Raw genomic sequence first — 27880 nt, 5'->3', positions numbered from 1 at the left:
GCATGCGAGCCAAATGAAATCAATGTGGTAAAAATAATTATTTTCAGTAATAATTTTAAACAATCTTTGGTTCAGATCTCAGGCTGAACATGTGTTTGAATTAAATTATCGGAGCACATTACCCACTAGAAAACAAGTCTGTATGAAGTAAGTTTGTTTTTTAATAAGATCAATTTAAAAAAAAAAAAAAGATTATTTACCGAAATGTATTTATTTTTCTAAATCAGGTGACTTATTTAGGCAGTTTAGACCCCATTAGTGATTTGTGATGTTAGGTGTTCATTTTATGGAACAATATAAAACTGGTTGTGCTGTTTTTATTTTAGACATCCAAAATGTTGCTAACAATGCAATATTTTTTTACTCATTTTAACAGAAATGTTGGTGCATTTAAGTGAATTAACTTATTCTTGGAGAAAGCCCAGTGGCATAGTGGTTAGTGCTGTTGCCTCACAGCAAGAAGGTCCTGGGTTCAATCCCAGGTCTTTCTGTGTGAAGTGTGTACATTCCCCTCATGTAAATAAATAAATAAAAACTGTTTGCACTCTCAATCTTTCACCTGCTCCAAAGTTTATTAAACCTTCCAAGAAGATGAATTATTGCTGTTTTCTCAAACAAACTAAAATCTATAGTCCTAGTACAGACATGACTGCTCAAAGCAAAGACATGATGTGTTTCTTTAAATAAAAATTTGATCAGTTTGTTACGAATGCCGTCACAAATTTCCGGAGTGACTCAAGGTGGGAATACACGAGTGTGTTAAGACCTTTGGCAGAAGTTTCAGGTCATTTCTCCAGCTGAAGTATCATTCTGACTTTATTCAGGCTCTGAATAACAGCAGCACTACAGTAAAAAGGCACTTTGGTGAGAGCCTCCACTGATATGCCATTTAGTCTGCACTGACGTTGTGTAAATTACAGCTAAAAGTAGGGCAGTTGCACAAAACTACTGAAGAACAGAAACAAAATCAACAAAAAGAAGTACTGCAGGTTCTGCGTACGCTGGTCCAAAATAAGGAAGCAGGAGGCCCATGTGGATTTGGGACACTGCGACAGAGCAGATCAACCAGGTCAGGGCTCCTTGACTCTGGTCTCAGTTCAGTTTTAGACACTTCTCCTTTTATAAGTTAGTGAATGGTATGGACCCAGGGGTCACCACAACACAGGAAAGTCCATTTTGCTGAAGCCGGGCTCTTTGCGCAGTTCCCAGTAAGTGTTGTTGCTCACCCACGTGTCGTCCTTGGATTTCCTGTCCACACAAAGCACACAAAATGAATATACTGTGTCTTCAAAAGTAAATCAGTCAGATTCACATTAAAATCTGTCAGAGTCAACCTATTTAATGCGATTTTAATAATCAAATCATTTTAAAGCTTTACTTGAAAAACCACGGCTGATGGGTCATGTGGTTGTCGTGCAGCACTTTTCTCCTGTCCCTCTGGAGCTGCTCTATCCTCTGTTTCTGCTCCTCAGCTCCGTCCACGTTTCCCTCCTCCAGCAGCCTGGAAGAAGAAGCCAGATTGTGAATACCTGTTAGGAGTCATCAACCCTCTGAGGTCTTCCAGTAAGAACACAAACCTGTACTTAAACTGATAATGTGCTCTTTGTTTGAAGAGGGTGGTTTAAAATCTCACAACACATTTAGAATCGCTGTATCCTGGACTGTGTTTTAATTAATTTCATCCATCTGTTGCCATGGTGATGTCCACATTTCTGATTTGATTGACTTAAAAACAACCCTTTGTTTCCCCCCAAGATGAATCAGTAATGTTGTAATTTAATGTGTCTGGTCTTAATCAACAATGTTTTTTCTAAGCCAAATTTAATTATTTTTAATCGGTTGGGCCAAATAATATATTTCTTAGTGAATGCTTTTCTTTTATTAGTTATAGTCAAATTTGTTTGAAATCACATTGTATAAAGGAAACAATTTGATGTAACAAAAATTAGTCATGTCACGTAAATATTTTTTTTTCAAGTATTTGTGTCAGTCTTCAACAAGTAAGAACGTACTGGAGACAAGATTTATATTAACTTTGCAAAGACGGGTGAGTTCATTCAGAAAATAGTTAAAAATTAATTGAGCCAATCCAGAAAGGTTGCAAATCATCAACAAAAATGAAGTTCAGTAATTTCTAAAAGATTATGGCGACTGGATAAAAAAAAAAAAACATTTATTTATTTTGCTTCTTGTCGTGCAAAAAGTGTTTGGTGTGGAAATTTAATATTAAAAGGCTATTTTTTTTAATAATTCTGTTTTTGATGCATCGGTGTGGACTTGAGATTCAGAGGTTTGTAGAAACGGCAGCATTTTTTAATTTGTGCCTTAGAAAGTACAACAATGAAGCCGTTTGAAACATGCTTTTCTGCACCCGTCTCACTTTATTCTGATCTTATTGCTGTTAATCTTTGTGTGCTGAAACGTTTAACCGAGAGGAAATTATACACGAGCATAAAGAAAAAAGGTATTTTGTGAGTTTTCATCCATGTAACGAATGTTTGTTTTCTTAGATGTTAGTAATGTGGACGTTCCTGCCATCTAGTGGCAAATTTTGGGAACTACAGCAATTTGTTAGAATCATGTAAGAAGTTTTTTTTTAATCGATGGATCAAAGAAAATTCAATAAAAAATATCCAGCGTAGTGTAGACAGGATCCAAACTGTCACAACTAGTTACTTTAATATATTATATATATATATATATAAACAATTTAACACAACTGAATAGAAAATTGTTACAATGCCTTTTTGTCCATTTCGATTAAACAAGTTGCTTTTCAGTTGTTAGATTTAAATTTTAACAAGGATAAATAAATCAACTCATCTCATTTAATATGTTTGTTTGTCAACATTTAAGACAATCCAACATGTGCCTTTGATTACTTTTGAGTGTGGACAAAAGCAGACATGGCTCACCACATCTGTTTTTTGACATGCAGATAAATATTTAAGACTAAGTGCGTCAACTGATCAACTTTAACTCAGTCATTTAACTTGTAAAAATACTAATAAATAAAAAAGTATTGTGACTCTGCACAGAAAACATAAATGAAATGTGGGAACCTCTGGTCTGGTCTGAAGCGCGTGTCTGTGGGGGGCAGCAGGGGTCTTAAAGTCGAGTCCAGTTCGTTCAACTCCACTGCAAACTGGGTGAAACCATAGTACTGGTCCTGCTCATCCGGCATTGGATCTGTAGACAACACAAGGTCAAAACGACATCCTCAGCTTTCCTGACATTAAAAAGCTGACAAATACTGAGCGCATTCACTCACTCGTTCGCCAGATACACGTAGCAGAGGGTGGGTCTCCTTGAAACACAGATTCATGCCATTTCCCAAAAATGGAGTGTACCACTTTTCCATTTGAATCTGTAACCACACCTTCTATTTCGTTTATTGTCGAGCTCCAGGATTTTGCCTAAAAAGAAGAAGCAAAGCAATCAAACGCATGCCAACGTTCACGATGAGATGATTTGTCCATATTCCAATAATAAAACGTCCAGTTTTCAGTGCTTGTCTTCATTTTTAGGCAGTCAGTTCTTCCCTTTTCCACTAGATGACACAATTGGCCTTGACTTGCAGTAAAAGACGATGCATTTATTCTAAGAGGTATAGATGGCAAAGATGTGTTATAACAACTGTGACAGATACAAATCAAATGGTCAGAGATGAATAAAGCCAAGATTTGTGCTACATTCCAATTAGCCATACCAATTACAACCCTCTGACAAGCTTTGTATGAAGATACCATTCAGAACATTTAGCCTCTATAGACAGAATCCCCCTGAAGAGGGATTTCTCTCTACAGCTAAATCAAACACTCAGCAGACAGTAAGTACAAAAAACACAACTTGTTCCCCCACCTTAACAAATGTCACTTTACACTGGCAAACATCACTGTTAATGTTTTTAATGGCCATCTCCCCGTAGTGTTCAATCCAGCGCTGGCCACTGAGGATGTTATGGATGCAGGACGTCACTTTGTTCCACTCATAGTGGTCCCCGAATCTGGAGAGACACCACACAGGCTGCTCTAATTTAAAACTACACAGGGACATAGACGCTCACTGGATTTACGCACACAGAATATGGAAAAGACCTACGCAGGTAGAGTGACATGTGTGGTTCCCATGGGAACGATTTCCATGGATTTACCCCAGAACTTATTTTTCCACCGCACATCTGAAAGACAAGAACAAAAAAAAAATCTTCCATTAAAAAAAGAGTTATATGCATGTGGCAAAAGAAAGTAAATGATCATAATTACCGTATTTTTTGGACTATAAGGCGCACTTGAATTTTCTCAAAAATCGACAGTGAGCCTTATAATCTGGTACGCCTTATGTATTAATTCTGGTTGTGCTTAATGACCTAAAACCGATTTTATGTGGTACACGCCACGGCGCTCAAAAATTGGTCAAAATGAACTTATTTCGCTTAATGCGCTAGAGTTGCATTCGAGTCCAAAAAATCCGACTCGACCCGGTCCCAGCCCGTAGCCGTCATTTCCGAACCCCACCCGATCCGATGAGTTAACAGTAATTACAGGTCCTAACCTGAAAAAAAACAGACATTTTTAATTAAGCTTTGACTGCTGGTCAGCAGACGAGCGCGGTTGAATAAAGGGGGCAGAAGATCGGAGCTGAGGGGGTGTTCGGCACTCCATGGTGGTCAAAGCACATTAAATGTTTCTGCCTGCATTGGACCCTGCTCTGACATGTCGGATATTTTATGATGCGACACATTTGGGTCGTCGGACGCGCACGTCCGCTGAGTGCAGCGGCTGAATGAACGTCCATTTGGGCGATGGATCACTGGCAGTAATCCATCTGAAGCTTAACTGAACTTTTTACCTCTTTTAAGGCCGGTCTGCATGCGGTCAAATGGACACATGGGGCAGGTGATAGTATGGCAAGCCATGCTGCCATATGATTGGATCGTCAGCCGTGCGCGTCCGCTGAAGCAATCAAAAGCCCGACACTGACCCAGCCCACACATTAAGCACATTATTATGAACCGGCCTGGTCCGAATCCTGGTCGGGCAGGGCCGGGCTCCGAGTTCGAAATGACAGCTCTATAATGCGCCTTATAGTCCAAAAAATACAGTATAACACATTTTAAACAAACATGACAACAGGCAGCTGTTCCTTTAACTGGAATTGATAAACAGATAAACAAGAATTTCAACAGATTAAGACAAACACATTGTTATCGCAGGGTTGACCACCAGTTGTCACCTTGACCATAACCCACAACATGCGGGGAGAACTCAGGAACAAAAGGCGGGGCCGCACTGATTCAGTCTACGTTTCAGACAGAGGACAGGGGCTGTTTAACCCAAACACATTCTCACCTTGCTTAAAGCAAAAGTTCTTTGAATCCGCGTGACACGCCGACACAGGTGGGTGATGACTCACCTGGAAATAGAAGAGAAATGGTCAGGCCCTTTATTCTAATCGTTTTTGTTTTTTTATTAATTCAATAATCTGTTGACATAAGGACCTTCAGAGGTGACCCCTGAAATATTTTTATCAGCTTTGAAACCATTGCTACATTATGATTATTCAAGGGATCCGTCTAATTACTGTAAACAAACACAATTTCATTTCACTGCTTGTTTACATGTTTTGTAGGGAAAGGAGTGAAGTTTCTACAAAAGGAAGAAGTTCTTCCAGTTTCTAACCTGTTCTTGTAACGTGAGGTAACCTGATAAAAATGTCACAGTGACTGTTGTTAAACATTTGAGACTTTGTTACATATTTTATAAAAGTGTTAACAGGCTGGAATGATGTCTACCTGCTCGGCTATAAACCTGAATCCCTTATCAAGTCTGGCACACTCGTACGTCTCTCCCAGGACGGGGTTGAAGGGTTTGCTCCCTGCTCGGCAGTAGGTAGAAGCGTAGGCAGATATCGCAAACGTTGCAACATACACCTGTGAAAGACAAGAGGAGGACGAGTAAAGATTTACTCTGTGTGTTGTTGGTACAGTAGTCCATCGCTACTTCACAGTTCGACTTTCGCGAACTCGCTCTTTCGTGGTTTTTCAAAGTAAGATTGTACACGAGAAAAAAAAATTGTACACGACACACGATTGTCAACTTTGATATTATTCACGTGATTGGGATGGTACTAGATAATGTACATTAAAAAGTTAACGAAAAAATAAAATACTTTGGACAGGCGCTGCCATTTTGTAGTTTTTGTTCAATCAGCCTACACTGCATCCCTACTCATAACAACTACATTTCCCAGAAGCCCCAGTGTCCTCTGCTGAAATACGTCGAGGGAAGTTTTGATCTCATCTGGAAAAAGTTTGGTGCTTATTCATACAGTGACTTTGGCGCCCAGCGGATGCAAAGAGCTGCACGGAACCCACTGGGAACCGGACCAGAACCAGACCTCCAGACTCATCGGTCAATCTGAGAGCAGCTTGCTGGACCACAAGGACTTCCAAGTGGGGACACAACGCCCGTAGGTCAGGCGTTCCACCGGGACTTTTTTCATCCAGATTTGGACTCAGTCGGACTCGAACTGAGAAGCTGTTTCTGCAGAGCAAGTACGCAAAATTTTGCAGCAGTGCGTAGTTAAAATTACGTAGGTTTAAGAGTTTAGAACAATGTGGACTTCGTTGCTGCAGGGTAGGTCTGCAGAACCAGAAAGCAAGCAGTACACTACGTACTGGTGAAAAAACATTATCAAGTTATCTTGATTAATAAACTCCTGCTAAAAAAAAACTTTTGCTTTAGTTTAATTGATTTAAATTTATTAGTTGACTGAACTGTTTTGGTTTGTTGTTTCAACTTAGAAACCTACGTCAATTTAACTTAAGTGTTAAATAAATTTTATAAAATTTAAAAAAAGACTAAAATAAATACATAGCAATCCTACGTCGTGGATTTTTGCTTATTGTGGGGGTGTCCTGAACCTAACCCCAACGATTAACGAGGGACTGCTGTATTCATGCTTCTGTCTGAATTGTATATTGTACTGCGGTAACGAGTGTGTTGTACATAACTAAATGTACAATTTGTACCATAAATAAATAAAAGCAGCATGTTCATGAGTTTTTTTAGTGAAATGAAAATATGTATCTTGTTTGTTCAGTCATTTTGATGCAGTATGGTCATAAATGTTCAGCTCACCATGCGTTGGTACGGATCTTGCGTCTGGTTTGCGGCGTCCAGGAGGTCGCTGTACTCCAGCTCCTCGCACAGCCTCTGCAGGGTGTTGAGCGGCTCGTTGAGCTGCACAGGCATGGCCACCTTAGACAGGTCTTTGCCGATGTTGTTTCTGAGGATGTTCCACAGGCTCACGTTGTTGGACGGGCAGGGGCACGGCAGCACGGAGCGTCGGTGAGTGAGGGTCACCACGCTGCTGACTGGAGGAGAAAAGGTGTTTTATAAACAGAGGTGGAGAATGTGCGAGGGCAAAAATGAAATGGAAGCATGCCTTTAACGTCCATCTGTTCTGCTGAACAAATACATGGAGGCAGTGAAAATCTGAAACTAACATCATCTGCAGAAGTCTGTTCAGACTAAATGATGAGGCATCACACTGAGTTTGTAAACATGTCTGGAAGTCTACGATGCTCGTGTTCGACATGTTCTCAGAGCAAGTGAGTAATTTCACTGAGTCTAAACATTCAGCATTTATTTAATGATGGCTTCAAAACACAACACAGACGATTAGACGTAGTCACAAAACGATGACCAAAAACTGAAAACTCAGAAAGTTTCTTCAAGTGTTTTTTATCCTTCCATCTGTTAAACGGGTTCGTTATGATTTAACATAACACAAACACATGCACATCTTGTAACTGTATCTCATGCCAGAGTTGTGTCTCGCACTGCCTCCATCGATGGTATCCATGGAGACGGTGTCGCTGACATCACTGCTATACGAGTCATCGTCAGACGCCTGCAGACACAAAAATCAACGAGGAAATATCCGTTAGGCTCCAGGATGCAGAGTTAGAGACCAACACAGAGGGAACATCCGTTTATTGTTTATCATCATTGTCACATTTGAGAATGTGCTTGTCTCAGATTAAAATGAATTAATGCATTTATATTTTTTGAGTTTATAATTCTGATTTGAGCTCATTTAAATTTTCATTACCAGCACTGAGTAAAGTGTAAAGAAAGTGTTTTGTGTGCATTTTTAAACTCTTGTGAGCTTGTCGGCTGTCTGCTCAGCGGGAACATTGACTGACGTCCTGCTTGCTGTGAAAGTGCAACCGTGGCAAGACCATAACCGTCGCTTTCAGATCTGAGAATAGTTTTCTCCTCTTTCATTGTGTAGCTGCTACTGTATTTAAAAACACCAGACATCTACACTCAACACCCATTTATATAAAGATGGACAAAACAAGTTCAAGTTCAAGAATCTTTATTATTAAACATTCAGTATTTGGGATCATTCATTTGACGCGAGTTGTCTGTGAGTTTTTTTTTATTTAGGTTTGAACATGGGGAAAAACATAGGGAATATGATCGGACCTCATTCTCAGATGAAGACGAGGAGAGCAGGTACTCCTGGGCATCAAAGAACTCTGATATCGAGTCTGGAATAGAGGCTCTGCTCTCACTGGAAACTTGGTGGACCAGGGATGGAGCTGAGCATTCCTGATTAAAGATTTCAGTTTAGAGAAATTAGTTAAATGACACATGAAGCTGGACGTAATCATGCAGAGATGCTACTCACTGAGGCAAAGCTAGTCTTCAAACCAATGATCTGAGGTGGCTGGGGGGCCTGCAGGTCGATGGTGAACTTCAGTCTGTCTTTCTCTGCTAACAGAGTACTAAACGCTGATTTCAGAGTAGCATGGACTGCAGAGAAGGAAGGCCAGGCATGAATAAGAAACAGAACAGGAGCTACAAAGTTGTCATGGAAACTATGTTCCTATATAGAAGAAAACAGAAAAAGTATTTTTTTCTCCTCTCTACAGTAAATCTTCGCAAATCTAGAAGTATGAACTCACTGTTGTCGGCCAGTCGGCAGAAGTCCTGCTGTAGGAGTGATGCTTCTGTAGGGGAATCTGGGGACTGAGGGCAGGGTTCCTGTGTACCTGGTTCTGTGGTGGAGAGGTTGGGATTGGACGCATGAAGACGAGGAGACTGCGTAGAGATACAACTTGGAACCTGAAATGCAGAAAAAACAAGCCTTAATTTTCTTTTTATTCCTTTGTGAATGTATTTTTTGTATGCTTGTATTAATTAAAGGCAACTGTAAAAAAAAATAATAATAATAATAATTAAAAGAAAAATCTGGACATGTACTTGTAGGGTGGCTTTGGATTCTTTGCCATTGTGTTTGGATCTCCATCTCTTTGGCCTTTTTTCCTTTTTGGGAATTTCAAAAGTGGATGCCTGTGGAGCCAGAAGAAATAAACAAGCCGTAACGTAAGCATGGCTGTTCTGAATTATGTTAAAGTTTCAGGTGTGCAAGACTGCATATATGCTCATTACTTAACATAAAGAGATTTGAGGTTATATATGAAGAACTGAGATGAACTTCTGCCTGAATGTTTTACACAACTACCACTTGACCCACTGCTATGAATTGTAACCAACATGTGTGAACAAATGAACTTCTGTGTAGACGCATTTCTTACTTGATGTTCTGTTTAATGTAACACAAAAACAAACACTGTAAATCACCTGGTCTTTTTTAGGCACTTTAAACAGGCACTGTTTGTGGTAGTGAATCAGAATGTGACAAGAATAATATAATTGAGTGTCACCACTTCAGCAGAATGATGAAGGCATTAATGTCATCCATCAGTCACAGATTAAAGCAAACTCAATCTGTGCATCTCTGCTTACTTGTAGAGTAGTGATGGCCGGGGCCGAGTATGTGCGGTGCAAGACTTCCATACTCTTCAGCAGCAAGTTGAGCTCCAGCAGATAAGACTCGCATTCTTCCAGCTCTGAGTGAACAGCAGATTATTATTAGATAAAAGCGTGTTTGCACGCAGGCACAGTGATAAGGGCTAAAATGGGACGTGAAGGGCTGCGATGAGACAAGCTGCGACAGAGATGTAAACAGGTTATAATTTGTGTCAAGGCAGCAGAGAAGTGATGAAAAGAAAACAAGCAACCTTTGCCACATTTGTTCATCTCCTCAGAAGAATGGAGCCAGGAGCTGACCTTAGACTGGTGAACTGATGACTGCTTAGTGAGAGTGGCTCTCTGGATGAGGATGAAAGAAAAATGAAAAGATTATGCGCACAGTCTCAGATAACACATCTGTTTAGGCATTTTGTCTCTTCTACTCACTTTTCTAAGAGAGTCGTTTAGAGAAGGCGAGGACGTGGCGTGGGGGTGGAAGAGTTGCCTCTCGTGGGGATACGTGGCAATTTCGTTTTGCCGAAACATACGGTGGTGACGCAGCTTTGACACCCACTCTTCAAACAGCTCTGGGGGCTTCACCTGGATTACAGAGAATCAAAGACAAACTGGTGAGTTGAAGAAAGCTTCTGTGAATGTCTTTGGATGAAACGGGCAAAGGAAACGCCTACAGGTGAGAAACAGCTCAGATTTAAGCTTTACCTTTAGGTGATAAATGTTGTCCTCTGTGTCCAGGTCAATACACATGGCTTTCTTCTTGATTGACATCACAGAGAGCCCAACATCTATGCAGCCATGCAGCTTTCCCTTTTGCAGCTGAGGTTAAAATGATTGATTTTGAGTTAGTTTGTACGGTTGTGTAAGAAATGACTGACAGATGGCGCTATTGGGATTACACTTACATCAGTTGAACGCTTTGCATACTTCAAGATGCCTTTCTCCAAGACGAAGTATCTCTAAATGAGAAGAAAACAAAATCAGTTTTCAAGAAATTAAGAGAGGGTTGCTGCAACTGCAACAACACCACCACTTCATAAAGACCACTGAGAACTATAATTTATTAATTTAGACAGCAACAATGTAGGCAACTTTTTAGGCTTTATAACATATCGCTCATTTCAGTGCTATGTAAAAATAATATTTTTTTGAAAAAGTAAATATTGTATGCTTTTATGTTGACCGTGCCATTTAAATTTTACAACAGCTGCAATAAAATAAATGATTAGCAGGAAATAAAATGTTCACAAACAGACCAAGCCACCCTTTACAAGAACTTTTCAGTTTTTATAATCAGACGTGTGCTCTGATATGGCTCCCTGACAGAACTTGGACCTCCCTTATCAGATGGCATGTGAACTATTAACACATCAATTCCATCGTGTTTTAAGGCTAAAGTTTCCACATATGAGTAGAGTTACAGGAAGAAGAAGAAGAGGAAGATGTGTTAAGCTCATGTTGTAATCAGTTGGGGATGGAAAGATGGAGATATGTACCAGTGATGAGGAAGAAAGGTAGTCATAACCTGAGGTGTTAGAAGAAAGCAGGACAGAGATTTGGTTACATATTAAGGTTTGACTTAAAATGTCAAATATAACAAATGGATTTTATCAGGAAAACAATAAGAGCCTAAAATCACACATTTTACCAAACTGGATGAAAGAACTGAATAATGAAAACAAACATGTCTGATATGCTTTGCATCAAACAAAGGCACACAGGCATCACAGTGTTGCTGCTGCCTGGTGAAGCGCTCACCTTATGCCAACCCTTCATGGGCCACTTCCTCCTCTTCAGCAGGAAACCCTTCTGACCGTCAGGCTCCTGCATGCTGGCAGGAACCCCCCTGAGCCCCTCCACAATCTCCCAGCTATCCTGGGAGGAGATACAGGAGCAGCAGAAAATTAACATTTGTGAAAAAAAATTCCTCCATTCCAAAAGCAGATTTATACACAAGGACACTGGTTTGTAGGCAAGGTGTTGTTCCATCGCTTTGGGAAAGCGGCTCCAGTTAACCACTGCTCTAACTCTGGAGAAAAACAATGTAATGATCAGCCAATCAGAAAGCTCCTGATTATATCTAAGGTTGCATAAAGGTGGGTTACAAATGTACTAATTAGGCATCTAAATAAATGCCACACCTCTCTAACCTCTCTGCATATGCAGTTTGGTTTCAGTCTGCTGTCATCATCCTCAGGCAGAAAGCTTTGTCTTTTTGGAACAAGTTAATTGTTTACTTGATAAAGGTAGTTGTGTGAAAAGTATACGATACCTTCAATCATTATGTGCTTTAGTCCTAATTGACACACCACAATTTACCTGAAGAAGCTATTCTTTGAATCAAACCATATCTATCAAACACGATTGGATCAACTCTTCCTAGTACGACTGCCCTGTAGGAGTCCCACAAGGCTTTATTCTTGACCCAGTTTTGTTTATACTTTACATTAATGATTTACCAGATAGTAGCGCAAATGTTCACGTAGAAACCTAAATAAATAGCATTATTTTTCATAGTTAATGCTGCTAGGATGTATATGAATTTGTTAATTTTATTTCACATATCAATTAATATAACACAGTCATCCACAAGTAAATTAAATATTAAAACAATCAAATACATTTGACAATAGCCTTAAAAGCTTGTGAAATACTGTAAATATTGGAACATTTTACCACCTACTGTGAAAAAGTATTCCACAGATTACACTTTTAAGGCTAATCTGAAACAATATTTGAAATAACAAATACTGATAATAACCTCTGCGAACTTGGAAAATCTTTTTATTTACTTTAATTTGTATTCTTGTTTTGTTTTTGTGCTAGTATGCCCTTCTTAACTCATGTATGCTGTTACCTTTTGTCTTTTTTATCTTACTTCTTCCTTAAGTGTTTTACCATCAACTTGTCAGGGACTACAATTAAAAGTGAGCCCTCATGGCTAAATCTAGCCAGTCCAGAGGTTTAACCTTTCTTCATTATTATGCCTTGCCCCTTTTAATCAATAAACAGTAATAAACATTACACTTCATCATAATAAAAAATAAACTTCCAAGTAAACTTTGGGTGAGACTGTGGTTTATGTAGCTTTAAGACAATATTAGAAAAACTTAAAAGTTTGTTTAAATTGTTAATATTTATACTGTGACCAGTTTCAAAGGTTTAACATGCCGACTTCCTTTACAGCCTTAGAGATACCAAAGGATATTTAACGTAATTTCCGGAGTATAAGTCGCTAGTTTTTTCACACGCTTTGAACACTGCGGCTTATACCATGCTGCAACAAATTTATGGATTTTTTTTTGACGGGCTAACGAGCTTCATGCTGCCAAAACATTTAGCCTTGTCACACCCAGGGGCTCACATAGCTGCCCAATAAACGTCTCTCTTGGGGGGTAGTTCCTCGTGACTCAATAAGACTATCTGTATAAATAAAAGGTTAAAAGCAAAACTGACCAATGACATTACCAAACAGATCACAGTGGACCAATGAAACTTGGTTTCATTGGAAACCAAGTCTCTCCCCGCCCCCTCGTTCTCTCCGCCCCTTCTCATCCCTGTGGGAGTTTCCCCCCTCGTTGTACACAACAAAGTATTTGCAGTCACTATAAGTGTGAATCGTAAATCAAATCGCGAATTTGCCTCAAGATGAAAGTGACGTTGACAATGAAAGAGAGGACGTGTGTGATAAAGTTTTTCTAAGGCTGTTCAATTCTGACGCTGAAGAAGACTTTAGTGGTTTTAGTGCAGGAGGAATGAAGATAGCGATCATTGACTTTTCCTGGTAGCCTAGGTCTGTAGCCTAGTGGTTGTGTTTTTTTTAACCAGCTGTGTTAAAGGCTCTATTTAGAAAAAAAAAAACATAGTGATCAATGACTTCCTGGTAGGCTACTGTATTTATAAAAAAATATATATTTTAACCAGCCATGTTAATGGCACCGTTCAGAAAAAAAAATTTACTGTGCATATTTGTGTATGTTACTGGTACGTATTTAATTAAAAGTTTAAAAAAATCTTTCTGTGTAAATATCTCATGTTACAATTTGGACACCTTCAGCTTATACACAAGTGCAGACTATATATGCACAAAATTGGTTTTCTTTTTAAATGCAGTGGGCGTGGCTTATATTCAGGTGCGCTCAATAGTCTGGAAATTACGGTAGATTAGGCAAATCAAACGTAAGCTGATATTACCTTTGAATGAAACCAAATTGTCAAATGACAGACAAAGCATGCCACAGTCACGCAAACAGACCTGGTTAACGTCATGTTTGGAGGAGCAGCTGCTGTCGCTGTGAGTGGGTGAAAGTGTCGTCATTTTATTGTGACTTGACTGCTTTCTGTCTGTCTGTTGTCCTTTGTTTTGTAGAAACTGCAGCCACCGAGATCACAGCAAAACCACCAGGAGCATCACTCTCTGACCTTTGAAGGCCACGCCAGCAGCCAGCCCTGCAGAGAAAGGTTACAGCAAAGTGATGTCGGAGCAACACAAAGGTGACACTAACTCAACCAAAAGAACAGTGGCTGCAGAAAGACACCTGCCAAAACCAAAGAATCATTTATTCACAATTTAATAATAATAGTTCTTTATTTCATTTCGAACAGTTAAAAATTGCAACAAAACCATAAAAAATACAAATTTAAATATTTCCACCAAAATATTCTGGAAACAAAACAAAAATGTTTGAAAAGGAGCAGGAAGAAGCAATTTACATATACATTCTGAACCAAACCAGTTTTGTAAAAGAAATTAATAACACAAAAACTCAAAGTGTAGACCCGAAAACGGTGCAGGTAGAAGCACAAGCTTATAAATCAAAGCATCAGAATTTTTTTTATACAATTTTCTAAAACATATCAAGGAATTCCAGCTAAACTGATAGACAAACTCATAAAAAAAACTAAACACAAAAAAAGGAAAAAGAAGAACAAACCAAAAAAACAATCAAACCTTATTATATTTGTTTAGTAAATTATTTTTATACTTTTTTTTATTAAAAGAGTGAAAAACACAGTTGAAACTCCTCACAACTATTCCACACCTGAATCCCTCTAACTGAAGTTGACGTTGTTGTTTTTTATATTTGTCCTAACCTTTGTTTTTATTTTTTTTTTAATAAATCCTTCTCTCTTAAATCATAGTTTTTCTCTTTAATTTTGAACCACTTTTGTATACACCTTGGAAAGCGTTAATTATAGGCTTTGTACATAATCAGTGCTGTTCTGAGTTATACTAAGTCATAAAATTTTAAAATATGCAATGTAAGAAATGTGTCAGTAGTTGATGAAAATAATCAGATGCAGATATAATTCAGATAGCTTTCTTCTGGAGCATGTAGACCGGTTTTGTGTTGGTTTTATGAGTTTCCCCAGATCTCAACACAATAATTCATGTATGGAAACAACAGTATAACATGTAAAGTCATTTCTTATTTAGGATATGTTTTATTTTTAACATTTTGGCTTTTACATTATGAATATGAGCCTTCCAATACAATTTGTAATCAAGTATCACCCTCAAAAATCTGATCGCATACACTTGCTCTATTTCAATACGCTTTATCATGAGTTTGACATTATTTTTTATTTTATTGTTACTAATACTAAATATTACAAATTTTGTGTTATCATAATTTAGTGATAATTTATTTTTGTCACACCATTTCTTTTATACGGTACTTGTAATTCTCCTTCCATTATACTGAGGACCTGCTCCAAACTATTACAAGAGCAATATAATGTTGCATCATCGGCAAACAAAGGACATGTTACAACTTAGATCACATGTCAAACTCAAGGCCCGGGGGCCAAATGTGGCCCTCGTGACATTTTCTCTGGCCCCCACGATTGTTAAACGTAAAATACTTTCATCACTTGAATTGTTTTAGTAATCTTTGATTATGATGTGGAAAGTGCACCAGAGAACATCAAATGAGACCAATCAAACTCTTGTTGAGGAACATGCGACCAAGAGAAGATGTGGAGTATCTGATTTGAATTAATAGTTTTTGAAACTGGCCATTAGTTTGAACCAAGTTTTTAATTTTGGCCCCCTTTTGTAAGCGAGTTTGGCACCCCTGACTTAGATTCATTGCATATATCATTTATGTAAAGTGAAAAAAGTTTAGTACCCAGCACCTAGCCTTGTGGTACTCCACAGGTAACCTCCAATAAATCAGAATTCACATTATTTATTTGTACATATTGATGTCTTTGATTCAGGTAACGTTTTATCCAAGAATATACAATACCTCTAACACCATATTTCCCCAGTTTATGTAGAAGTAATTTCTCTGAATAATCATAAAATCTGTCAAATCTAAGATAGTCAAGTTTTTAGGAAGCTGGACAGAAATATCCAAGCTACAGTCATTATCGTGAACTCTTTTTCATAGAGAATAAATATTCATTTAGATGGGCACTAACTAATGTGCCCATCTAAATGGATTGTTGTTAAAAATAAGTTCAAACAAATGCATCAAAGTCAGTATTTATGGGCTTGGCAGCTCCATAACACAGCAACAATCAAAGTATCTTTGATCACTGCTTTTGTATGATGATGGAAGCATGAGAGCTTTAGCAATCAAGCTTTTTGTGTGACTCAGCAGAGCATTAAGCATAGAAACAAAAACTGATACTAAATAAATAATTGACTTCAGAGTGTACCATCCATTTTACTGTTAAACTGATCATGTGAGTCTATAATGATAAAGCTGAGAGTAAATGAAAAAGTTTAGGTGTTTATTCTGTGTTTTTATCCTCTAATATATATAATATGGTTGTTTTTTCTAACACCAAGCATTCTGTATGGTCTACATGTACAGTTGTATTGATTTAGTCAAAGCACATGGTGATCAAATACTTTCTGATCAAATTCCGTGTATTTTGAAATTACAGCATTTAAACAGAATTGTTATTTTTTTTTTAGCTTTATTTTAAGATAAAGATTATTTTTGCTGGATTTTTTTTATTCGGCTTTAAATGCTGATTAACATTTGTGATACAAAATGTCCATTTGTCCACATTGTTTTATGTTTCAGACTCATTTTAAAATATGCAAAGTTTTGTAAGATTTTCATCCTTAAAGGAAAATATTGCACACAAAAAGAACTCCTCTTTGATTTTTTTTTTTTTTTTTGAATATTTTTGGTAATTCCAGGCTGAGGCTCTTCTCTGGCTGAATCACTTCAGCACTTGAGGTTTTTTTTTTTACCATCCACCCCCTGCATTTTCTTTTTGTTATTTTGCAGGTCACTGTCCTTGAATTGTCAAGCTTCACCTTAACTTTTGATTCAGAGCACTCTGAAAACTATTTTTACTCAGAATTGCTCTGTACTTTTCCTCATCCTCTATTCTGTCACACATCTGCAGGTCTTAGTCATTTAAAAAAAAAAAAAAAGCATGATACTGACATTAACAACTTTAAAAACAACAGTACTGTTCAGGTAAAACTCAGAGTATTACTTTCACACACAGTTTGGAATAGATTCACAGAACTAGAATTTTAATTTTTTTATAGTTTGAGAGTAATTTGACTGACCTTTGTCACTTTGCCTTCCAGCATGAACCAAGCATAATTCTTTCTCGACAATCAACCATAAAAAGCCCAATCAGAGAACTACACTTGTGTTTGTTCCTCTAAATCTCTGTAAAGAAACTGAAAAACACATTGACCACTGGCTTGTATTATTAAAAATACAATCTCACAGGGCTACAGAGAATCTTTTCAGCATTGTGTATTCTAAATCACATCTGACGTTGTTAAGTTAGTGCCCCCCGATTAAGTCCAGTTAATATAGGAACAATGTAAAGCAGAAGCATCTGTGACCACTGACATAAGCAGGATGCAGCACAATCTAAACAAATGCTCCGATTATCTTCTTTAAATATGATCTCTAAACTCTTCTTTACATTTTATGGTTCTTTGGAGTGGGTAGAAAACAACACACCTACACTGTAACGCAACATTCATTCTTCTCCTTGCCACAAATGACACGACCCCACCTAGTTGTGTACGTCTCCATGTGCGTTTAAATGTCCCTCCCTCTCTTCATTTCTATAGTTCACAATCAGTATGTCAACTGGCCATAAAAAGGCACTCCACAGTCATGGGAATGCCTACTGACTTGCTGTGTGCAAGCATGCATAAAAATTTATGTAAACTACCGGACTCTAAAGTATGCTGCTATAGCTACGGCCTGTGTAAGCACTCTGGTGGTTTAAATGAATGTTTGTGTATTCTGAGGTTTCCCAAGCCTTTGCTTACAGTCTGCACCATGTTCAGGACGTGAGTCACGAACAGGAAAGAATTTGTGCTTCGATACCTCTGACACACCACAACACCCGGCTAGTTACAGTCAACAGTGGGCTGAAAGCAGACTGGAGCACATGAACAGCCCACTTAGTTCACAGCTCTGGAGCTCAGACTCAAAGGACACAGCATATTTCAGTGGGTTCTGTTTGCACTTTTCACGCTGTGACTTGCCTACCCCTTTCAGCTGACTCCTAAACATACAGAGCATTAATTACGTTGGGAATTAAACTGCACACACCCTTCTGCAAACAGCTGTTGCTTCAGTAAATGAACTCCTGCTGTGTGTAGTCGTGCAAAAGCTTCATTTGACCGTATTACAGTTTTAAGTAATGCGTGCCTCAACGTTGATTTATAACTACGACTACATTTCTGGGCAAAGATGTGAATAAAATTGCATTACCTGGTGTGTGCGGAATGTCGTAGAAATTTTGAGGATACTAAATAGGTGGGTTTAAAAAAAAGGTAGTGGCAGACTATTTTTATCAGCTGATTCAAAAGTCATGTCCTTAAGAATTAAAAAAACTGGAAACAGGAACTGTGAGATGAATCATGAAGACATTTTTTGAATGAGTCACAGGTCAGTGTTAGGTGTAGCTTAATAAATAAACTATCCCACTAAAAAGAGCTGAATATGAGGGAAAAATAAGTCCAAAGACGAACAGAAAGCCTGCTAATCTATTGCCTAAAAACACTTAAAAGCATAAAAAGTTTGTCTTTTTAAGGCAAAAAAATTAATTGGGAAAAGTGGCAAGACTATTCCATACTCTAAAATCATCTTAACTTTGATTTATACAAAATAAGTTAGAAGAGAAGCATCATCAGCCATATTATTTGTCTTTTCCACCTCGTTTATTAATACAGCACAGCAGCAATGTTTGCAACAAACTTCCTCAAAGTGAAACCTTAAAAATAAGCTCTGTATGTCAAGGAAAAGATTTTATTTGAAGTCTTACTGCCTCACAACTCATCAGCTTCTTGCTCGCTTGTCTCAAACATGCAGCATGAAAGCTACTCGGATTATCTTCCAGCCATAAACTGTGAATGTATGTTAATTGATCTATGAACATCTGGTTGTGTTGTTGCCCTACCTACACCCTCTCAACTGAAGGATGAGTTTTGATTATGGCTGGGAATTCTGCGCTGTAAGAGAAAAACAGCTTGTACTTTCCCCCCCTTCAGTCTTGAATAAGGTTTGGCAATCATTAACAGAACAACACGTTGTAAATGACCTGTTAAGATTGATTATTGCGGCAAAAAGTCAATGCAACAGAATCGCAAGGGAAAAGAGGGAACAAAATATTTATAAGGTGGAAAAGGGTATGTTCTACTGTATGTCCTGAAAAGAGGAAAGAAGCAAAAACAAACTGGGCCCTTATGTATGTTTGTGTTGGACCAGAAAGTAATATTTAGTAATATGTATGTTGTTTGATCCTTCCAAAGCAGATGAATATACAGTAGCTTGGCAGTTTATTTATTTAAGACAAATTAAAATACACGGAAGTCCCTGGAAAGCCCTACAATGTGTGTTTTCTCCCTTTACATATTTCTTTTCAATAAAACTTTTTTCAAAATGATTGTTTTTCATTTACTGCTATTCCCAACAACCTATAAGGAGCCATGAAGTACAATGCAATTCAATTCATGTCATTTATTTATATATTGTAGCACCAAGTCACAACAGTAGTTATATCAGGGCAATGAATAAATAAATTCATATACATAAAATTTCAATTAGTACCATTTATCTAAGCCAGCAGATTACACTGAGTCTTCATTTCATCACAGTCTCCCATTCTGAGCAAGCACAAGGCAACAGTGCAAGATACCCATCATCCATCCATACATCATCCATCCATCATCCATCTTCTATCCATCCATCAATCATCCATCCATCATCCATCCATACATTGCTTTATAATGTAGCTATTTTTTATATAATTTCTTCTATTTACTTTTCATTTTATACACTTTCATATGATTGTCTATTGTTGTCTGTATCTCATCTGTGTTTAAAACAGGTCTCTCTTGTAAATGAGTCCTCGAGGCTCAATGAGACAACAGTTACCTGTATAAATTCAACCTTTAATTATACAGGTTAATCCCATTGAGCCTCAGGGACTCATTTACAAGAGAGACCTGAATTTTTAAGGAAGAGTGATGACAACAGTGGACAACAACGACAACAATAGACAATCATAAAAGACGCATACAATTTTTTTTTTAACAAGTTAAAATAAAATGGCAACCAAAAGGACAATCAAAAGGAAAAGTAGTGAAAAAACAGCTAGACTGTAAATCGGTGTAGAATACTAAAAACAGGAACATGTCTGCATTGGGTTTTTTTCCCCAGGAACTTAGCAGATGTTTGAACCCACTTAGAGAAATCAAGATCGAGAGCTTCAGATCTTTTTGCAAGATACTGAGGGAACACTGCATGTACCAGTAGGGGTGTACCGATTGCAGTTTTCTGGCCGATCACCGATTTCTAAAAAGTCTGACCTGCTGATTCCGATTGTGGCCGATACGATTTTGTTTTATAAGTGACACTGTCAGGTTTTATAAAGTCACAATGCACCTTCAATTTTCCAATATTATTTTATTGAAAAACATACTCTTGAACGGTATCCTAGTAACAATACAAACTTGTTTTAACTGGACATGAAGTAACAACAAAGTTCATGCCCAATAATCCTGGTATACAATCCAACATTTTTCAGTCATGTCATCTGGACAGTATACCAGGATTGTATACCTGGATTATTGAGCATGGACTTTGTTGTTTTCAACCAGTTTGACATGACTGTCAACAAGGAAGAGGGCCGGCAATGGAGGAGGGGGCGTGCCAAAGACACCATCTTAGCACCAACATAACTGGTTTGTTCCACTTTGGAGTAAGCTGTTGGGGGAAGAATCAGTTTTGTGTTGTGTGTTTCCTTGACTGATGAAGCCTTCTGGATCGAAGGTGAAATGTTTCAGCACAAAAAAAGAAACTGTCCAGATGACCTGACTGAAAAATGTTGGACATGAAGTAGTGCTCTTAAATATAAATAAAGTTCAGACAATTGTTATTAAAACTAAAAAAATTGGTAAAATCAGTTTTTTTATGCAAGTATCGGCCGATTTCCCAAAATTAAGGAAATCGAGGCCCTAGTAATAATGTCCTGAGAGTGCACGCTGTAGCTGCACTCACGCAGAGACATGTAGGAGATGTATGAAGGCAGCAGACCAAGAAGTGGTTTAAAGATGAAAATGTACCAGTGAGAGTCTGCGTGAAGTTAATGATGACCAGTTAACCAGTGAGGGTGCAGTGGTGGGTATGGTAGTTACAGCCAGTTATGAATCTAAAATAAAGGTTGAATGAATGAATGAATGAATGAATGAATGAATGAATGAATGAATGAATGAATGAATGAACGAATGAAACCAACTTGTGTTGGGTGTTGCTCTTTTGTGCAAAACGCCATAAAACACGTCTTTCAAGTTGACTAGTAATACTGACATTGTGGCCATATTTAAATCTAAATTACAAAAAATAATTATTTGACAAGTGTGCATCTTTTAAGGTGGATAATGACAACAAGTAAAACATTCTGTTTCTTTTTAGGAAACCCAGGGGTATTAATAAAACAAAGTTGAGCCTTATTATTCCACAGCTTCAGGCTGGCTCCTGATGAGGAGTAGTCAGGCTGGAGTTTCCAATCCCAGCATGACAAACACCTCGACACTGACGGAGCATCAACTTCCTGCCACACATTCTCGCAGAAGTCCTGCCACCAGCCTCAGCAGCATCTGTATGTATCCTCCCCGCTACTGAGGCAATACAAAAAGCCTCTCCTGGATTACAGATTTATCAGGTTAAAGCTCCAGATGATCCACTGATTATCAAAGAGCAGCACAAAATGCTTTAAATAGACCCACATCTGGTAATATTTATTTTTAGCATGAAATAAAAATAGCTTTAAAAAGCAGCATATGATTATAAAATGGTCGGTGACAGGCGCATTTATCAGACCTCAGACTTCAAGTCTGAGTGAACACATGATAGGACCGGCTCGTCTGAAGCTATTTTAGGAACTTTTTTTTCCCAACTGGAAGAAAGTCAGAGCCTGAGTTTTGTGTAAGCAGCCAGACAAAAACTAATGTGGGTATCATCAAAAAGACACAAAGTAGACCCAATGTGTCGTGAAGCAATCAACTATTTTTGTGTTCACTCAGAGACAGAGAGAAAGCAGCAGCAAACATATTTTTCAAAAGCTGCATCACAAAAAATGCTTTTCGAGCTCCCTCCTGCAGAGATATGGGACATTTTGAGTTCAATGAGAGGTTGCTATGGATACGCAAAACACAAGCAATATTTTCTGTTGTTTGTTGTTTATGACAAAACTTGGCTAAGATTAAACACAGGGCTATTTAAAGAACGTGCACAAGAAAAAAAAAAAACACAGTTTCACACAAGTCTAAGACCAGCTGGCCTAAACAGACGCGGGACAACATTGTTAAACTCAGGACTATTCTCAGAGTGACTATTTGGTGAATTAGTCGAGTGGGAGTGCCCTGTGTTTTCCAGCTTTTCAGTGGGTGTTGTGTAAAAGAGAAAGTGACACAGAGATAACTCTGTGAGTCACTCTTGGCACGCTGGATGTTTGTGGTTAGGAACGTTGGAAGCCAGAAAACAAAAAAAATCTGTCGGACAGTGATCAGCTGATGGACAGACTCAAAACAGACTTCTGTGCAACAGTTCTCTGTTAGCAGGAGATGAGAGTGCTGTGGAAGCATGTAAAGTTGTTAATGTATTCCCTTTACAAGGAAACTGTAGAACAGCTGATTAAAAACGGCTTCATGGGCACATTTACTGGCATGCAAACAGAGCTTTATCCAGTATTCAAAGTAGTTAAATACACACGCACACACACACACAGACATTTTGTACATATACATACATTTTTGTTGTTGTTGTTTGTTTGTTTATATATAATATATATATATATATATATATATATATATATATTTATACACACACACACAAACAGTAAGCTTTTGAAATAGCCTTGTTCCACAGGTTTTTTTTAAAGGTCTGTCAGACTTTTCCATTCAGTCTTTGTACCTGACTATGACAGCTGTTTGCGCAGCGTGCTAAAAAAAGTGACAACAATTATACAAGTGGAAGACAAAAGAAGAAGAAATATATCTGAATGACATGTCAATAAGAAACAGGAAAAACAAGCCAGCAAAGACCTGAAAGTTGCATCATCCTTCCGTTGATGAGTTTTCAGCCAATAACACTTTGGGAATCATCTTGTTGAGGCTAAAACATCATTTTGTGTTTGTCAAACTCTTCTCTTTGGTAATTTTCGTTCAGCTATATAAATGAATACAAATTGTGACGCCTGACAAAGTGCTGAAAGAAATCATGTCTTTGTTGTCTGCTGCGTGTCAACATAACACTGGAGCCAAATTTATTTGATTTTAGTTTAGTTTTTTGTATCAAATTAAGTGTCTTAACATGCAAAGAGACAACAACAACAAAAAAACCTGTTCCTCTAATAGTCAGGTCCTGGACTGAAAATGACTCCAATAAGATGAGTTTCAACAACAGCCAAAGAAAATCTTCAAAAGGTCTTTAGAAAGCTTAAAGAAGTAATGAACACCACCAACAGCACATAAAACCTAAGAAATAAGACTTTCTGACTGCAAACCATTTGTTCTTGAATTACAATGCCATACAAATGTTTAGTAGCAACCAAACATTTGTGACTGTAGCCTTCTGGAGTCATTTAAGCAGAGGGATATTAGGTACCACTGTATTCATAAAACACTTTTCATTTAAATACAGAGCTTTATGGTGTTGATTAAAAATGTCAAACAGAAGTTATTGCTATCACTTGGGCTGAACAATTAATTGTATTTGCAATAATATCGCGATATGATAAAACGCGATTTTCTAATCGCGAAGGCTGCAATTTGACTGGTCACATGATCTGGTTGCGTGACCTGCGAGTGAGTGGAGCGGAGCAAAGGAGAGCAGGAGAAGTCAACACTGCGCTTTAACCGGTTGCACAATGGTGTCAGGCTCGACAGAAGCTGATACATCTGAAAGTTTGGTACCAATGAGGGGCAGCACGTACGTTGTTTGGAATTATTTTGGCTATAAAAAAAAAGACGCTACGCAACGACATGTATTGTGCAGAACCTGTCTTGCTGCTGTTGCTACCTCTCGAGGTAACACCACAAATCTTTATCAACACTTAAAAAACCACGACAAAGTCATTTACAATAGTCGCATGGCTAGAATGCCAACGTGCTTCAACTTCAAGTAAGCAAAGTAGCAGCCGACAGGGATCACTGACCGAACTGTTCGAAGGTATTACTCCGTATGAACATACTTCAAAACGGCACGTGGAAATAACTCGAGCAATAACAAAGTTCATAGCGAAAGACATGATGTCAATTAATATAGTGACCAAGCCTGGGTTTACAGCTTTGGTAAACACAATGGTACAGAATGCCTTCATGCACACATTTTAGCCAAGTTGCTATCCCAGAGCTACACAAATAATGCAGAGACAGAGTTGCAGCGGAGCTGAAAACAGTGGAGTTCTTTGCAACTGAAACAGATTTATTGCTTGTGTTCGGTGAAAAATACATGAGCATAAGACATTGAAAAATAAGCACATATTAAATCACAATATTGAGGTAAAAAAAAAAAAATCGCAATTAGAATATTTTCCAAAATTGTTCAGGCCTAGCGATCACCACTGAAGGACAACCTTGTTAAATATTTTGTCTTTACCAGTTGACATAGCCCGGCGTTTTGAAGACAAATCTATCTTGTCTAACCACAAACTGTTTGTAATTATGTTTTACAACTTTAAAAGCTGTTAAGTTTCATTAGAGAAACGTCCATTATGCACACTGAAAGAAATACAATTGATTTTTGTTTAGCGTCTAAGTAGCAAAATCAGCTGAAGAATAACAGACTAGATCTAATACACCTTATTTGACACTAATGTGCCTGCACATAGCCATTTAGCTCCGAGGTACAATTAACACTCTATAGCTTTTCAGTGAACAAATAATCCTTTTATTTCTACCATGTAAGAAAGACATTAAGAGGAAGGTGACGTTGAAATAATACAATGTACTCAAACCTTGAAGCTTAAGAAGAAATAAAAAAAACTCGCAAATATTGACTGAAAGGTTGGACAGGAAATTTAGGCTTTCTTGTAATATTTCAAACGTTCGTTAGAATAATTATAAAACTAGCTATTAGCTGACTAAAATTAGACATGTTGCTCTCTCTTGATAGTTACACCTAAGTAGTAAACCTATAACTGAACCGGTTTCCCCAGCATTGCAGTCTATCCCAGATAAATTACAAAGCAGCCTATGGCCGCGAGAACATAAATGTACAAAAAAATCTGCAGGTTGCTGTTTTGTTAGCATAAATAGGGGCTGTCTTGTCTGTGTGCACCCACAGGGCATGAGTAAATATCACAGTGATGCTGCTCATGCAGAAAATCATCTTGGGTGAACTAAGTGGTAGGCTGACCCTGAATCACTTTACACTGTAATGAGAATAAAGTCACTCAATTACAAAATAATTAATCATCCATTCTGTAGCTTCAGAGAAAACAACTTTCACTCAATATATAAACACACATAGGCAAGGACTGCACCACTAAAAAGACACATCTGTTTAATTAAACCAGACTCACAGGCCTGATTATTTAATATAAATATAAATATAATGGGGGAAATTATGATGATGACAAACCACAGGTGGCCTCGGCTCAGACACAGCAAGTCAAAGTAAAAAAAAAAGAAGTGCTAAATCGAGTCATCCATTGCATGGCTTAAATAAAACCCTTAGCATAGTTAATGTTTATAGTCATACTTTAGCTCACAGGTTAGCTTAGCTTAGCATCACCTATCAAGAGAAGACTTCATGTTTCCATCCAGCGCGATTTTTCACTTGACAGACAGCACATAGGTGTCAAGTCTGCCGCTTCATTCAAACGGAAGCGAGGTTGAAATAACAAAAACGTCCACTTTCATGCGAGTTTTAGTGAAAAGATAAACTTACGGTTCTGTGAAGAACAGCTACAGCATCATATCCACGTAGCAGGTCGTTGCATGTGCCAGATTTTGGACTGTGTGCAGCTCCTCGTTTCACAGCCCTGAGTTCAACGTCGTGGACGAGGAGGAGCCTGCCTCAGTGGCAGGTGTGAGTGACGCGCGTCTGAGCCAATCAGCGTCCGAGAATGAAGACAAGGAGGCGGGGAAAGTGAAGCATGGGCGGGAAGATTCCGTGTGACGCAACCAAATAAATATATAAATAAAAAGCACAGAAATTCATTCAAGGTGAAAGTTATCAGACTGTAGAGGTTCCGGACAGAAACTATGCGTGAATAAACACAGAGGGGGGGATGTAGTTTCCGTTTACCCACATGTAAGATTTAAAAACAAGAAAAAGCCTGTTTTATTCCTCAAGTTCTTACTTGTGAAATGTCCTCAGTGCTCCATGCTGGAGTCATGCAAGTGGAATGAGTGCAAATACAAAACTGAAACTTTTATTTTTTTTTTAAGAAAGAAAAAAGGTAACTATTATTTCCATTTTTGCATTACTTTTCATCAGAGAGACAGGATTTTTTTTTTCTATTCAGTCATGTAGTTGAACTCAGCCTGTTTTGCTCCGAAAACTTTCAAAACCCTGAATAACAAAGACATACCAATAGACGTAACTGCACACTGAAAACTGCTTCTTTCGTCATAGGTCGTCCCAGTGCTTGAACTTTTACACAAAATATTTGATAATTGTTTTCCATCTAATGCCCTTCCAAACTCAACCTGGGTTTTCAGCTTGGGATTTCAAGGCCGCAGCTCTGACCTCTGACCTACCACAGCCCCTGAAAGCGTAAAATGTCTGCTTATATTTTATTTTCCCCTAAACCTAATATGCTATGTGGCTAATCTATACAATGGTTCCCAAACTTTCTGGCTTTTAACCCATAAAATCAAACAGTGGCAAAGCTTATGGAATTATAAAACAAACAGCAAATAAACCAATCATTACTTTTAGGGTATTGCCTCAGTTTGCTGTGTTGAAGGAGAAGCCCAGCCAAAAGGTGGCCCCTTTAATTTACTGGTCCATCTTCGTTCCAGTGGTCATATTGAGAATAACTGAAAGAACCTGATCCTAAATGGGCTTCTTCCGGAGGGTGTCATATAGACTTAGAGATAAGATAAGGAGCTCTGTCACCAGAGGTGCAGAGTTTACTGAGGTGGTTTGTGCATTTGATTAGGATGCCTTCATGTGGATGTTCCCTTCTGGAGATTTTCTAGGCAGAAGGGATGTATCCTTTCTGGCCTGGGATTGCCTCGTGAACCCTCAAGAGGACCCAGAAAGAGTCTAAGGGAAGAAGGTTTTCCTATTGGACCTGTTGCTTTCAAGGTTCAAGGTTCTTTATTGTCATTCACATCCCATGTGGTACATGAGGTGGAACAAAATTGTGTACTCAAGGTTCCAGTTACGCCCCAAAATAGCAAAACTATAAGAAACAGTATATAAGGATCTAAGATACACACTAAGATATACATTAAACAAACGCTAAACGATACGCTAACAGGTCTAAGATATCTCCAAAAAAGTTCAATCTGGTCCTCTGGACATTCAAAAAAACAAAACAAAGCAAAAAAATCTAGAAACGTTTCGTCTCTCATC

At 38.1% G+C, this 27880-nt stretch overlaps 1 protein-coding gene across 1 annotated transcript; it reads right to left on the bottom strand.

Moving 5' to 3' along the window:
- Positions 1-1094: 1094 nt before the first annotated feature.
- Positions 1095-26317, bottom strand: LOC119425585 (oxysterol-binding protein-related protein 3). The gene is made up of 22 exons (XM_037693117.1): positions 26243-26317; positions 14101-14294; positions 11604-11720; positions 10751-10804; positions 10551-10664; positions 10278-10430; positions 10100-10190; positions 9825-9928; positions 9279-9368; positions 8981-9140; positions 8704-8828; positions 8499-8624; positions 7848-7917; positions 7143-7378; positions 5795-5932; positions 5352-5415; positions 4102-4180; positions 3862-4006; positions 3272-3416; positions 3063-3189; positions 1379-1501; positions 1095-1248 (listed from the first exon to the last, which is right to left on the bottom strand). Exons 2-22 carry the CDS (start codon positions 14161-14163, stop codon positions 1152-1154), a joined length of 2421 nt encoding a protein of 806 aa, XP_037549045.1. The 5' UTR covers positions 14164-14294; positions 26243-26317; the 3' UTR covers positions 1095-1151.
- Positions 26318-27880: the final 1563 nt, after the last annotated feature.

This window comes from Nematolebias whitei, chromosome 19, assembly GCF_014905685.2.
Source record: "Nematolebias whitei isolate Nwh7 chromosome 19, NemWhi1, whole genome shotgun sequence".
NCBI classification, from domain to species: Eukaryota; Metazoa; Chordata; class Actinopteri; order Cyprinodontiformes; family Rivulidae; genus Nematolebias; species Nematolebias whitei.
This window is presented reverse-complemented; position numbering and strand designations above follow the sequence as displayed.

Excerpts from the sequence above, each read along its gene's own strand:
- LOC119425585 (XM_037693117.1), bottom strand. The coding sequence starts at position 14,163 with ATGACGACACTTTCACCCACTCACAGCGACAGCAGCTGCTCCTCCAAA. Across the intron at positions 11,721-14,100 it reads CCAAACATGACGTTAACCAG|GATAGCTGGGAGATTGTGGA; the intron begins GTCTGTTTGCGT and ends ATCTCCTCCCAG. Across the intron at positions 9,369-9,824 it reads CGGCCATCACTACTCTACAA|GCATCCACTTTTGAAATTCC; the intron begins GTAAGCAGAGAT and ends CTGGCTCCACAG.